Source organism: Cololabis saira, chromosome 13, assembly GCF_033807715.1.
Source record: "Cololabis saira isolate AMF1-May2022 chromosome 13, fColSai1.1, whole genome shotgun sequence".
Taxonomy (NCBI): Eukaryota; Metazoa; Chordata; class Actinopteri; order Beloniformes; family Belonidae; genus Cololabis; species Cololabis saira.
This window is the reverse complement of record NC_084599.1, coordinates 45,337,714-45,352,452: the sequence shown is the minus strand read 5'-3', so window position 1 is coordinate 45,352,452 and position 14,739 is coordinate 45,337,714. Positions and strand designations below refer to the sequence as shown.

The following is a 14,739-nucleotide window of genomic DNA, read 5'->3' as shown; positions in this document are numbered from 1 at the left end:
GGTTTACAGTTTAAGATTAAGATTCCCAGAATATTCTAATTTTTTGAAATAGGATATTTGAGTTTTCTTAAATTGTAATCCATGATCAGCAATATTAAAATAATAAAAGGCTTGCAATATTTCAGTTGATTTGTAATGAATCCAGAATGTATGACATTTTTGCATTACAGAAAATAAAGAACTTTATCACAATATTCTAATTTTCTGAGACAGTCCTGTATATTTATTCTGTAAAGCACTTTGGTTCACCTATAGGTTGATGTAAGGTGCTAGAAATAAAGTACATTTACATTTATTTTACATGTGGGAGGGCGCGTCAGGCGCGGCAGACGCGGCAGACGCGGCAGGTGCGTCTTCCTCCTCAGCATCCTCCTCCTCTCCTCCTCCTCTCCTCCTTCTCTCCGCCCTCTCGCGTCTCGCTACGAGCTGAGAGGATTTAAACTGAGCCCGCCGGATGATGAAGGGCTTTCTGACACTTTCTGACTGATTTCAAAACTTGACGGGGTTTCGAGTTTCACAGGTAAGAAAACTCCGCTCCGCTCCCATGCAGGACGCACGTTTTAACCCCGCATGTGTCTGCGTGGGAGAGCATTTAGAGAGTTTTTCACTTTCAAACTTTCACCACCCCAGCCTGAGCATTTAGAGAGTTTTTCACTTTCAAACTTTCAAAACACCAGCGTGAGCTTTTAGAGAGTTTTTCACTTTCAAACTTTCACCACACCAGCCTGATCCACCAGAGAGCCCCGAGCTTGTGCGTCTCTCCGCCTCGAACCCCGGCATGGATTACTGCGGCGGCGGCGGCGGGAACGGGAAGCTGCGCCAGTGGCTCATCGAGCAGGTGGACTGCGGGAAATATCCCGGCCTGGTGTGGGAGAACGACGAGAAAAGCATCTTCAGGATCCCGTGGAAACACGCAGGGAAGCAGGACTACAACCGGGACGAGGACGCTGCGCTTTTCAAGGTAGGAACCATGCGCGCCCCCGCGGGAGAGAAACACCTCGAGAAGTTTAAAACAACTCCAAAAGAACCAGAATAGTCACATCCTTTATGTATTCTTGGGTTTCTCCTCTATTAAACACAACTTTTATATATTGCTTAACTTAAAGCCCACGTTCTGAGTTAAGAACCATGTTGCGTCGCCTGTTTGCGCGTGTTTCCTCATTTAACTGTTAATTGTTTTGGACCAGAAACCCACAAAAGTGTCAGAAAGTAGTCCAGAATTATGAAAATACATTTAAAAGAGTTAAAATCGTTTCTCCACCACGTTGGATGGAGAGATGAGGAGACGCGCCGCGCGTCCCCGCGGGAGAGAAACACCTTCACAAGTTCAAAACAGCCTCAAAAGAACCAGAATATTCACATCCTTCATGTATTTCGTGGGTTTCTCCTCCATAAAGCAATATTTAAAGTTCTGTTTTACTTAAAGCCCACGTTCTGAGTTAAGATGTAAACCAAGTCACGTCGCCTGTTTGCGCGTGTTTCCTCGTTTAAACTGGGATCAATAGTTATTTTCAGCCGATCAGCAGAAAATCTCCTCATTATTGTTTTGGACCAGAAAAATCCAGAAGTTACAAAAGTGTCAGAAAGTAGTCCAGGATTATGAAAATACCTTTAAAAGAGTTAAAATCGTTTCTCCACCACGTTGGATGGAGAGATGAGGAGAACGCGCGCGTCCCCGCGGGAGAGAAACACCTTCGCAAGTTCAAAAACAACTCCAAAAGAACCAGAGTATTCACATCCTTCATGTATTTAGTGGGTTTCTCTTCCATTAAACACAACTTTTATATATTGCTTAACTTAAAGCCCACGTTGTGAGTTAAGAAACATGTTGCGTCGCCTGTTTGCGCGTGTTTCCTCATTTAAACTGGGATCAATAGTTATTTTCAGCTGATCAGCAGAAAATATCCTCATTATTGGTCCAGAAGCTACAAAGGTGTCAGAAAGTAGTCCAAATTTATGAAAAGGCCTTTAAAAGAGCTGAAATCGTTTCTTCACCACGTTGGATGCAGATGCGTCCCCGCCCATGTGCTCTGGATATGCCGCCACCTTTCAGAAATAGAAATAAGGGACGCCCCGATTTCTGCAGAGCAGGAGCCAAAAAAAAGGGACATCCCCAAAACTTCTAAACTATGGAGGATTTTTTGTGCCAAAATTAAATAAATAAAAACATCATTAATGAATTAAAATGGGAATGAAATATATCATTAATTAATTAAATGTGTCATTAATTAATTAAAATTAGAATGAAATATGTCATTAATTAATTAAAATACAATTCATTTTAAGTAAAAATATATATTTATTATTTCAGCATTTAATTAATTAATGACACATTTAATTAATTAATGATATATTTAATTCCCATTTTAATTAATGAATGATGTATTTATTTATTTAATTTTGGCACAAAAAATCCTCCATACTAAACTGCATAAAAATGTGTTTATTTTATTTGAAAAAACAAAATGCTTTGATTTAAAGTTTAAAGTGCTTTAATAGCATTGAACTTGCAACAGAGGCGGTCCTGGCTACTTTTGCACCCTGGGCGAAAAAAAAAACCACCCCCCATAAATGCACAGCCATGTATCTTTCATAAATAAATGAATAAGAAAAATTAATGAAATACAGTGTGTATAAAAAAAAACAGTCTAAATTACACTAATCCTTCACACATTCAAATGTATAAATAATGAATAAAATAAAATGAATAAATAAAAAAATACACTTAGGCTTATTCACATAATCTGAATTGAGAGCTCAGACTAGCAGATTTTTTAACCTGGCTCTTTCACCCTTTCACAACAGGTGTAAAGTGGTAAAGTGCAATCTAGAACTTTACTTTTCTAATCTTTTTGCAGCAAAATCATCAATTACATCATCATAATAAATCTGTTGTGCAACTGTATGACTGATGCTGATGATGACGAGTCCAGAGAGACGCCCCTGGGACATAGTGGACCTAGAGTATGTTTTAATTATAGTAATAATAATAGTTTCAATAAGCTTCAGTTTGTAAAAACTCCTTTCTGCTTCCGCTGCTGTCACTGGAAGATCTGACCAGTTCTGAGTGCAGTCTTGTTTCCCACACAGATGTAGAATTTAGCTACAAGTGAAGGTCTCATCACATGCAAAGCAGGATGTGTTAAACCTTTATTTCTTATGATTTGGATGATTGAATTGTTTATTGATTTCATAATATAGAGATATTTTATTGGCTGCATGGAAACGCAGTCACTGAGGTGTCTGTCCGTCTGTCTGCGTGTCTGCAGGCCTGGGCGCTGTTCAAGGGCAAGTTCCGGGAGGGCATCGACAAGCCGGACCCCCCCACGTGGAAGACGCGGCTGCGCTGCGCGCTCAACAAGAGCAACGACTTCGAGGAGCTGGTGGAGCGAAGCCAGCTGGACATCTCCGACCCCTACAAGGTGTACCGCATCATCCCGGAGGGAGCCAAGAAACGTCAGTCCCAACACGCACCTGCGCAGTAGCTCCATGAGTGTGTGTTGTAGCAGGCTAACCGCTAACGGTGTGTGTCCCGCAGGGCCCCGGCAGGACGACGGGCCCCTGAGTCCCGGAGGGTTCCAGATGCACAACCCCTACAACACCGGACCCACCGGACCCACGCAGGTAACTTCCTGTCCTTTACCTGGGGGAATGACCGGGGGGCGGGGCTTGAGAGAGGAGCACACACACACTACATGAAACACACACACTCTTAGGCCCAATCCCCATTCCCCTTCACTCGCCCTTCTTTTCTCCACTCGCCCTTCTTTTCTTCCCTACCCCCTAAAAAAGAAGGGGGAGATTTTAGGGCACTTGAAATCTAGGACACTTGGCCCAGGTGCTGTCCCAATTCTCCTACTCCCCCTTGTTTTCATCCCTAACCTGAACAGGAAGCTGAGAGCCAAAAGCTGTTTTAATTTCAGCTGTAGCGCTGTTAATATGCCACTTTATTAAGTTTATTAAAAATTAAAAAATTAAAAATATTAAAAATTAATATTTTTTCAGGCTCAAAAGTAACCGTTAAGATCCGCAACCGGGGCTCAGTTTATCCAAATAACGCCTGTTAAGAAATGACCCGATGTTTTCGGAGATGAGAAGAGCCGCCGGCCCCGGGGAGCAGCAGCAGCTGTTACCATGGTAACAGCAGCAGCAGCTGTTACCATGGTAACAGCAGCAGCAGCTGTTACCATGGTAACAGCAGCAGCAGCTGTTACCATGGTAACAGCAGCAGCTCACGGCCCGAGAACAGACGTGATCGCTGGATCAAGCTGCTGCGTCATCCCGGGGGAGAAACCTGCAGCTCTGTTGAGAATTACGCTGGCTGAAATAAATCATTTAAATCATTTACGCCTGTTAAGAAATTTGCTCAGAAATTTCGAGATTTCTGTCTGCCGGCTCCGGAGCTGATTTAATGGTCCGCGTTAAATCGACGCAGACCGTACGGCGTAGGGTACGGCGCGCGTCGCCGCGTAACCTACGCCGTAGGCTCTGCGTTGGTAAAACGTGGAACCATAAATCCCTTTATTCTGGCGTGATCTTCAGCAACTTTATCTGAAAGTGTGTAAATTACCCAGATAACAGCTGGATTACTTGGTGGTTTCTGAAAACTATTATATCAGAAACATCCAAAACAAATCTGACAAGTCACAGGATTATTTCTCTCTATTTCTCACAAAAAATGCTTGCTCCCTCGGTCACAGTCTGAGACGACTCTGCCTGTTTCTCGGTCGGAGAGTCAAATGGACGCAGAGCCTACGGTGTAGTTTACGTAGCATTCTGGGAAATTTTCATAGCCCCTCGCTCGCAAAGTCAGCATGTGAAAACCCTCGATTTGAAGGGGCTATTCTCAGCCCCTCGCCCTCGTAATGCCCCCGACCCCTAGGTGAAAAGAGGATTTGGGACACCACTACCCTCACGGGAACGCGCAAAAGTTAGGGGAAGTGAAGAAAACGAGGGCGAGGGGTTCAATTGGGATGCAGCCTTAGCTGTCCATCGTGTACGATGACGACGCTTGCTCCAGGGGAGGGAAGGGGGCGGGGGGTCAGTGCTGTTGTTGCTGGTGCCACTTGATGTGGCCGTGGAGGCCGATGCGTGAGCCGCACATCCTTCCACAGGTGGGGCAGGACGTTGGGGGAATGCCGGTTGTCCTCCGATGTCGTTGGGCACGTCTCTCAGACCATCTCTGATGTCATCTATTTGTGTGATTGCCCTGACGCAAGTATCTCTCCAAACTGAGCGATCATACGCCAGAGTTTCCAGCTGAGTGGGGCTGATGGCAGTGGCTTCAGAAGGTCCTTGGTGTCGTCCTTGTAGCGTCTCTTTAGTCCTTGTAGCGTCTCTTTAGTCCTTGTAGCGTCTCTTTTGTCCACCAGCAGCAGCTTTGCGTCTTGTAGTTGTCCGTAGAGGACTTGGTGGGGCAGGCGGTGTTCAGGCAGTCGGATTGTATGACCTATCCACCGTAAGTGTCTTTTGGCCACAGCTGCTTCTATACAGCTGGAATTAGTGCTCTTCAGGATCTCCGAGTGAGGAACTTTATCTTCCCAGGACAGACGAGGGTTTTTTGAAGGCAACGGATGTGGAAGGCCTCCAGGTTTGTTATGTGCCTTCTGTATGGCGTCCATGTTTCTGCCCCGTAGAGCAAGGTGGACATGAACACTGCGTTATAAACTGCAACCTTTGTGCCGACCTTGAGGTTACTGTTTTCAAAAACCCTCCTGCGAAGCCGGCCAAAGGCTGATGAAGCTTTATTGATGCAGGTGTGAATGTCTGTGTCGAGGGAGCAGTGGGAGGATATGGTAGAGCCGAGGTAGGTGAAGTGTTCGACTGTTTTGAGTGGGATACCGTTCTTATGGAAGCTGTGGGGTGAGGGAGGTTGGGTAATGAGTTGGGACATGATTTTTGTTTTTTGTGTGTTGACCTGAAGACCGAAGGACTGGTACAGAGAGGAAATTGTGTTGAGGGCATGCTGCATAGACTCTGGGCTGTGGGCTAGGACTGCGCAGTCATCTGCAAACTGTAGCTCACAGATATGGCAGATCTTTGTCTTAGTATGGGCTTGGAGACGGGGGATGTTGAAAAGATTGCCGTCAAGGCGGTAATCAAGATGAACACCGTCTTTGTGATCCAAGGCACGATGGAAGAGACAGGTGATGGCAGAAAGGAGGTTAAAAAGCACTGGTGCCAAGACACAGCCTTGCTTCACCCCGATAATAACTTGGAAGGCTCTGACTGGAGTTCTCCGGTGATTCCTCTGACTGGAATCTCCGGCGATTCCTCTGGCTGGTGTCTCCGGTGATTCCTCTGACTGGAGTTCTCTCTGGTGATTCCTCTGACTGGAGTTCTCCGGTGATTCCTCTGACTGGAGTCTCCGGTGATTCCTCTGACTGGAGTCTCCGGTGATTCCTCTGACTGGAGTTCTCCGGTGATTCCTCTGACTGGAGTCTCCGGTGATTCCTCTGACTGGAGTCTCCGGTGATTCCTCTGACTGGAGTCTCCGGTGATTCCTCTGGCTTGCATCCCAGTATGCAGTTGCTGCATTACGGACAGAAACTTGGGTGGTACCCCAAGTTTGTCCAGTTGTTTCCAGAGCATCTCTCACACACACTACATGAAACACTCACACACCCTCCCCCCCTTCTATCCTAAACCCTCCGTCCCGTTCCAGGTGAGCCCGTACCTGCCGGCCCTGCCGGGCCCGGAGCTCAGCTACTACTGCCAGGACCCCGGGGGCCCGCTGGCCGAGCTGCCCTTCCCCCCCCAGTGCCCCTGCCCCCCCCGCAGCCTGCCCTGGCAGTCTCCGGCCCTGGAGAACGGTTAGCCGCCGCCGCCGCATTAGCAGCTAATCCGGGTGTTAGTGTGCCGGTGCTGAGGTCCGGTTCTGTTTCCAGGGTACCAGCTCCGCGCCTCCATCTACTCGTACGGCCCCGCCGACACCCAGCCCTCGCCCTTCTTGCTGGACACTAGCATCAGGTCCGCCGAGGCGCTAACAGGTACGTCGGACTCGCTCACTGGTCTCAACCAGGGGTCTTCAACCGGGGGTCTGCGACCCCTAGGGGAACTGCAGGGGGTCCTCCAACTTAAAAAGAAATAAAGGCAATTTTAACCAAAATAATTTGTGAGTTAAAAAATAAATAGTGGATGGGAGGAGGTAAAAAAAAAACTAAAATTCACCTTTTTTCTGAGTCACCTACCTTTCTCATACCTGCATGTAGAAATGTGATTCAAACTTCAAAACAGAGGAAAACTTATTTTCTCTCCAAAACACCAAACAGTTTTTTCCTAAGATGTACACTTTTCAAAATATGAGCACACAAGCGAGAACTGGAAATCACTTTTTCGTCAAACCTAGAGTGCGGAATGTCGGTTGGTAGAGTGTGAGAAACAGCAAAAAATAACCCACATTTTTATTTGTAACTTGAGCTCACCGCCAAACCGTAAAAAGGAGACAAATAATTTTTGGTCAGAATGTAGACATAGGTGTTGGGATTCATAAAATGTGACTTTGACAGGCGGGGTATGCACAAAATTTAAACGGGGGCTAGAGCAGCGCCAATACCTGTCTCAGTCCCCATTGACTGTAATGTAATCAAACGTTTTCTCCAAAATAATCTCACTCTGTCTTCGCACTGAGCTTACTCACTAATTTTAAGGAATATCTGAATAAAATTAAGATTTTCAGAATCTGCCGGCTTCTGTGTCTCTCACGATGTTTTTATTTTTTAGCTACGACCTACGGTTTTATCACAAATCGGAGTGATTTGAGACCTTGTCAGAAGCCAAAATCTGGGTTTTTCTCACAGCGAAACCGGAAAGTTCTTAAGTGAGGTTCTTGTTTCCGTGGCAACCAGAAGTCAGCTGCTGACTCATTCCTTCAGTCAGAAATGGTCACCTGACTCAAATCTGACCCCTGACCTTTGACCTTAGCCGACCCCCAGTCCTGCAGCCACACGGCCGGGAAGCTGGAACCGGTTCATGTTGGCGGCCATTAAATACCCCCCACACACACAGGTTTGACACAGAGAGTCTTGTGTGGTCTCATCGGACTTAGTTTTGAGTCCTTCACCTTTATTGCTGAAAAATGCAGCAGTGTACACAAATGGGCAGCAGCCCCCCGTGGCACTCTCGAAATTTCTGCAAGGAAATGTTCTAGTTTTATTTGTTATTTACTGTCTAATTATGTCTTGCCGCTTTTAATGTTGATGTAAAGCACTTTGAATTAGCTTGTGTTGAATTGTGCTCTATAAATAAACTTACCTAGTCCTGAACCTGGCTCTCCGTGTGTCCCCTGTTCCCCCGTCCAGACTTCCGGCTCCACGTCCTGGTGTACGTGGGGGACACACTGGTGCGGGAGGTGACCACGTCCAGCCCCGAGGGCTGCCAGGTGGCGCCCTGCCCCCCCGAGAAGCCGTTCCTGCCCCCCGGCAGCCCCGAGCTGGTGCCGCTGCCGCTGGACGAGTGTCCCCCGAGTCCCCCGAGTCCCTCCAGTCCCCCGGGTCCCCCGTCCCCGCTGGACCGGGGCGTGCTGCTGTGGATGGGCGCCGACGGCCTGTACGCCCGCCGCCTCTGCCAGGGCCGGGTGTACTGGCAGGGGGGGCCGGGGGGGCCCGGCAAGCTGGAGAGGGAGGTGACCTGCAAGCTGCTGCACACGCAGGACTACCTGGCAGGTGAGCGCCCACTATCTATTTATTATAATTATAATATATTAAAATATCTATAATTTATTTATTCAGTTTGGAGCAGGAAATGAAACAAAGTACTCACATAAATCTGTTTAAAAAGAGATACAAAAAATGATTTAGAAACAGGTAAATGGAAGAGGAAATGGGTTAACGAGGAGTGTGAGAATCAAATAAAAGGGAAAAAGGGTATATTATACTTGCTTAAAGGTATTCTCCCTGATTTGGGAGAGCTAGCAAGAATTTTGAAATTTTGAAAGTGGCGCCTCCTCTAAGCCCCGCCCCCTCCGCCCCCTCCCGTCAACGCTCCGTCCAAAGCCACGCCCCCACAAACTTTGGGGAACGCGCATTTGCAGGAGTCGAGGTTTCCAGGACATTTTGGACAAAACTACCCCATGTCTCATTCACCTGTAAGCGAGGCTGGTTTTAGGGGGGGGGCAGGGGTGGGCTGTGCCCACTCAAACGTGCATCCTGCCCACCGGCGTCTGCATCCCGGCGAGAGCGGAGAGTGCCGGTGCGGCTGGCGGAGCGCTGCGGTGCGCTGCAGGCTCTAGAGCCACGGCTACGCCGTACCCTACGTTCTAGAAAAGATACACATACATTTGTTTTTCTTAGCGTTAAGAACCAACTTTAGACCATATAATGAGGCCTCTAGCTGTGCAGAGAAGAGGCAACAGAGTAGATTATTGTATCGTCTGCATAAAGATGAACTTTAGCTGTAAGTCCTTCCCAATGTTATTCATAAAAATAGAAAATAAGACAGGGGCTAGAATAGAACCTTGCGGGACGCCCTTTGAGATCTCCCTGAAGCTTCACTTATGACCTTCTGTTCCCACAATCCTCAGCGGCGGGCTGTTTAAAGTTCAGGGTGAGCTGGCAGTCACATGACTTCCAGCTCAGCCCGCCCACACGCTGTGACATCATCACCAGCTCGTGGGCCAGGACTTTCCCAGATGTCACTTCAGCAGAAATGAATGATGTGATTGAGAGTCTGAACCTTGAACCGTGTTCCCCCCAGAGATCCAGAGCTACGGGATCCACGGACGGCCGCCGCCGCGGTTCCAGGTGCAGCTGAGCTTCGGGGACGAGAGTCTGGACCCGCAGAGGACGAGGAGGACGCTGACCGTCCAGGTGACTATACTACTATACTATATTATACTTTACTATACTATACTATACTATACTACTGTCATTTAGCAAATGCTTTTACCCAAAGCGACTTACATCTGCGAGGACAAACACACAGGGAGACATCAGGGTTAAGACCTTGCTCTCTTCCAAGATGCTCCACAGACACTGAACGCAGTTTCCACAAATATCTGACTGGCCTTGCTTTGTCTTTGTTTAGTAAAGACCTTGATGGAGCTTCTTTTCTTTTTTCTTCAGAGATTTTTTTTTAATTGCCTTTTCTGACACTTAAACTTATGCTGTTTTTTTTTGGCTTTTAAAAAAAAATTAACATAAAGTACAAACAACAACAAAAGACAACATTGAGTTACAATGATATGTATCCAGGTGTGTGTGTGTGTGTAAATAATATAATGAATCAATAAATTAAGAATATTAATTTGACAAAAATAAATAAATAAATAAATAAATAAATAAATAAATAAATAAATAAATAGATAATTATATAAAATCAGAATCAGAATCAGAAAAAGCTCTATTGCCAGGTCAGAAATAAATCAGACAAGAGAACTTGACTCCGGTTTACACAGATGGCTCCATTTATACGGACGCCATTTTTAGAGGAAGGATGACACTGGGATGGAGGAGGAGGGAGAAAAAGAGGATCTTCACACTGTGTATTAATACCTAGTGTCAAGGTGCAAAAAAACACCTCAGCACAGAAAAGCAACATACACACAACAAAACAACATCATAAGCTTATGGGTATACGATATGGGCAGGTGGGGGGGGGGGGGGACCCTGCACAGGTCATCCAGGTGAGGGCCGCGGCCATTGCAGCTGGTGCTCCAACCCGGAGACTGTGAGGGAGGGGCTGCTGATAAGAGGGGGTGCCAGGAAGGCGTTGGATATGGGGAGAGGGGGGGGTGTGTCAGTGTGTGAGAGTCTGTGACGCGATAAGTCCGAGAACCTTCGTCCAGAGTGCAGACAGTTCTGGGAGGGGGATCCTCAGGTGTTTGTGAGAGAGGGGGAGGGTTAGGTCGGGTGCAGAGCGTCATGTTTACATTCCTCCAGGGAGATTGTGACGAAGAGGCCTGCCAAGCCGCTCCATCAAGGCCAAATCAAATCAACAATTTGCAGGCAGCTCAGTAATTTTCCGTCTGCCTTTCAGTCTTCTGGTTCCTCAATAAACTCCGATCAGACGAATTTGTGATCAATCAATTCCGGCAAAAAGCTGAGCTCCCAGCTTCTCCATGTTGTTATCCATCTTGTTAATGAGCTCAAAGACCCCCGCCAGCCTGCAGTTCTGCTCGAGGATCGCATCCAGCTTACGGGCCTGCTCCCCCAGCGTAAAAGTCAGAGCGCTGATCGCTTTGCTTGATCCATCCGCCACGTCCGGCAGCCTGGAAAAGTGGCTGAAGGAGGCCGCCGACGACTTACGCATATGTCGATACATCAGGAAACCCCCACCTCCGATCAAGGAGATAATCAGGAGAAACCCTGCGATCATAAATCCAAATATGTAGGCATCTTCTGCATCCTCGATTGACAATATTGCCATACACAACGGCTTCCACGCAAAAATTTGGTCAATGGTGCTGAGAGACCAGTTAATCAATTCCATGATTGTAGAGTTTGGGAGGAGTGAAAAGGAGAGACTCTGAAGACGAGACAGGACAAAAGCAGCAGCAGGGCAGATAGGGAGGGAGAGGAGTAGAAAAAGCGTCCGCCTTCACTGAGAGCGAATAGAGTGATATAATATAGCACGATATAATATAAAGTAATATATGTAATATTATAATAGCATATGATAATATCCTAATATAATATAATAATTTTTATAATATTATAACATATGTTTGAGGTTCTTTTCTACGTAATTGATTTCCATCTTGTCGCTAGGCTACATCCCGATCCTGCAGTGTTTTTATTTAAGTTCAAACCGCCCGCAGATCTGCGTTGCGTTGCGTCTTCTCTGCAGCCCCGCCGTGTCTAAGTCTGGTCTCTGTTGCAGGTGGAGCCGCTGGTCGCCCGGCAGCTGCTGTTCTACGCCCAGCAGACGGGCGGGCACTTCTACCGCGGCTACGAGCACCCGGGGGTGGCCGAGCACATGGGCTCCTCCGAGGATTACCAGAGGGCCCTCGCACACCACCACGCCACCGGGGGCCTGCCGGAGTGAGGGGGGCCTGGGAGTGGGGGCCTGGGAGTGGTGGCCTCGGGGCGCCCCAACGACGCCAAAGCTTCCAAACACGGACACAGTTACACAGAAAAAAACAATGGACACGGAAACGTGACGGCTGTTTGTCCGGCTGCAGGACGGCGGCCCGCCTGGACGTTAGTTTGTTTGTTAGTTTGTTAGTTTAATGCTTCCTGTACCTCGTTGACTCTGTAACTGGATGAAACTGACAGCTCAGGTGATTGTACTTAAAAAAATCTCATAAACAAGATTTTTGTGCCTTAAATGAAAAAATATTTTATCCCTAAAAAAGTTCAGCGTAGCCGCCGTGGCTAACAGTCCCAAGCTAACTGCCCCGAGCTAACAGTCCTGAGCTAATAGTCCCAAGCTAACGGCCCTGAGCTAACAGTCCTGAGCTAACAGTCCTGCGCTAACAGTCCCAAGCTAACGGCCCTGAGCTAACAGCCCCGAGCTAAGCTGGAGGTAGCTTAGCAACACAATGAGCTGTTAGTTTGTTAGTTATTTTAATGCTTCCTGTACCTCGTTGACTCTGTAACTGGATGAAACTGACAGCTCAGGTGATTGTACTTAAAAAAAACTCTTAAACAAGATTTTTGTTTTTTTTAAATGAAAAAAATATTTAACGTCGACTCCCTCGTGTCGACGCTTGTTGCCTAGCAACTGCAGTTGGGTCAAAACTGTGAAAACCATTTAGCAGGGTTCCTACGGGGCTGGAAATCCTTGAATTTCAATGTTGTGTTTTCAAGGCCTGAAAAGTGCTTGAATTTTAGTTTAAGTGCTTGAAATTATAACTCAGAAATAAAATCAGTCAGATGAAACATGACTAGATGTTTACAGCACGATACAATGTACATAACTGTGATAAAAAGCAGAAAAAATAATTATGAGTTTATATATTCCTGTAGATATTTTACCCCAGCGATTAAAGTGCTGGAAGATTTTGAAAATGACCCTTGAAAGTGCTGGAATTTGACCTTGAAAAATGTGTAGGAACAGTCTTCAGGTTCAAGTCATCACAGCGCAGCTTCGTGTTTACTGTACAGATATGCAAATGTGTGTGTGTGTGTGTGTGTGTGTGTGTGTGTGTGTGTGTGTGTGTGTGTGTGTGAGAGGGGGGGGTTTACCTGTTTTTGTTTGTATTCTTTACTCTTGTGTACATAATTCTCTGTTGCTAGGAGACACTATCACATGTATTTCTTACCAAACCTTCAACTTTTCCTACAAGCTTTGAGAAACAAATGTATTTTTCTGTAATTTCTGTAATAAAAATGAAAATAATGATAAACGATGCAGAAGTGAGTGTGTTCCTGCCGCGCTAGCAGCGGCAGCGGCGGCGGCGCTGCTAGCGCGGCCTCGGCAGGAAGTGGTGGTTGGGAGCAGGAAGTGGCCGGTTAATCAAACACTCGCTGAGCTCAGACGTGATGACATCAGCACAGGCGGAGAGAGGAAGAGAAAACCACGTTTTCCGCGCCGCGCCGGGGAGAGAGTCGTCCTCGTCCTCTCGAGTGTCACGTTCTGTTTCCACTTCCATGGAAAACAGACGCCGAGACGCCACAACAACAACTCTGTTGTTCAGAAACAGGAGAACTCGTCATCGCTGCCGACGTCACTGAAAAACAACTCGGAGTCGACTCTGAAGTCCACGTTTGAAATGGTAGATGATGCTGAGGCCTGAAGACAGAAACCCCTGCAGGTCGTCCAGGTCCAAGGTTGTGCAAGTTCGTACTTCTCATGAACTAGTTCAAAGTTCAGTTCACACAGTTTAAAAATGAACAGTTCACGTTCATAGTTCACTATTTTCACTTTGAACCAGTTCAAATTCAGTTCATTTCAATATTTTTAGGTGAGAAGTACGAATGAAACTCCACCCTATCCTAAAACTGTTGTAGTGGTCTCCAACCATGGTCCTCGGTACAGCCTGTCCTGCATGTTTTAGATATTTCCCCTCAGAACCCTGATAAAAATGTCATTAACAGACTTGTGCAGACCTGGATGACAAGCTGATGACGACCATTAATTAGAATCAGGTGTGATGATGCAGGAAACATCTAGAGCAGGGGTTCTTAACCCTTCTGACCATTTTTTTTCAGTACAGAGTGGCCCAGGGCCCATTAAATATTAAAACTTCATAGCAGGGGTATTCAACTAAAACTTTAAGACGTCAATTTAGAGAAAATGTACTCAAGCGAAGGTCCAGAACATCATAATATATATATATATATATATATATATATATATATATATATATATATATATATATATATATATATATATATATATATAGGGCTGCAACTAACAACTATTTTAATAGTCGACTAGTCACCGACTATTGAAATGATTAGTCGACTAATAGGATAATTAGTAATTTTACTTAAAAATTGGGAAGTTGCTGTAATTATGTGGCAAATGATAATAAACACAATAAAGATGGGTACTTCAATGAAAAATACAGGACTGTCTCAGAAAATTAGAATATTGTGTTAAAGTTCTTTATTTTCTGTAATGCAAAAATGTCATACATTCTGGATTCATTACAAATCAACTGAAATATTGCAAGCCTTTTATTATTTTAATATTGCTGATCATGGTTTACAGCTTAAGAAAACTCAAATATCCTATCTCAAAAAATTTGAATATTCTGGGAATCTTAATCTTAAACTGTAAACCATGATCAGCAATATTAAAATAATAAAAGGCTTGCAATATTTCAGTTGATTTGTAATGAATCCAGAATGTATG

At 45.8% G+C, this 14,739-nt stretch overlaps 1 protein-coding gene across 1 annotated transcript; it reads left to right on the top strand.

Moving 5' to 3' along the window:
* The first annotated feature begins 768 nt into the window (after positions 1 to 768).
* LOC133458832 (interferon regulatory factor 4-like) lies at positions 769 to 13,675 on the top strand. The gene is made up of 10 exons (XM_061739032.1): positions 769 to 961; positions 3,270 to 3,456; positions 3,539 to 3,624; positions 6,665 to 6,812; positions 6,888 to 6,989; positions 8,301 to 8,663; positions 9,694 to 9,806; positions 11,818 to 11,978; positions 12,119 to 12,141; positions 13,320 to 13,675. Exons 1-10 carry the CDS (start codon positions 779 to 781, stop codon positions 13,673 to 13,675), a joined length of 1,722 nt encoding a protein of 573 aa, XP_061595016.1. The 5' UTR covers positions 769 to 778.
* The last annotated feature ends 1,064 nt before the right edge of the window (positions 13,676 to 14,739 follow it).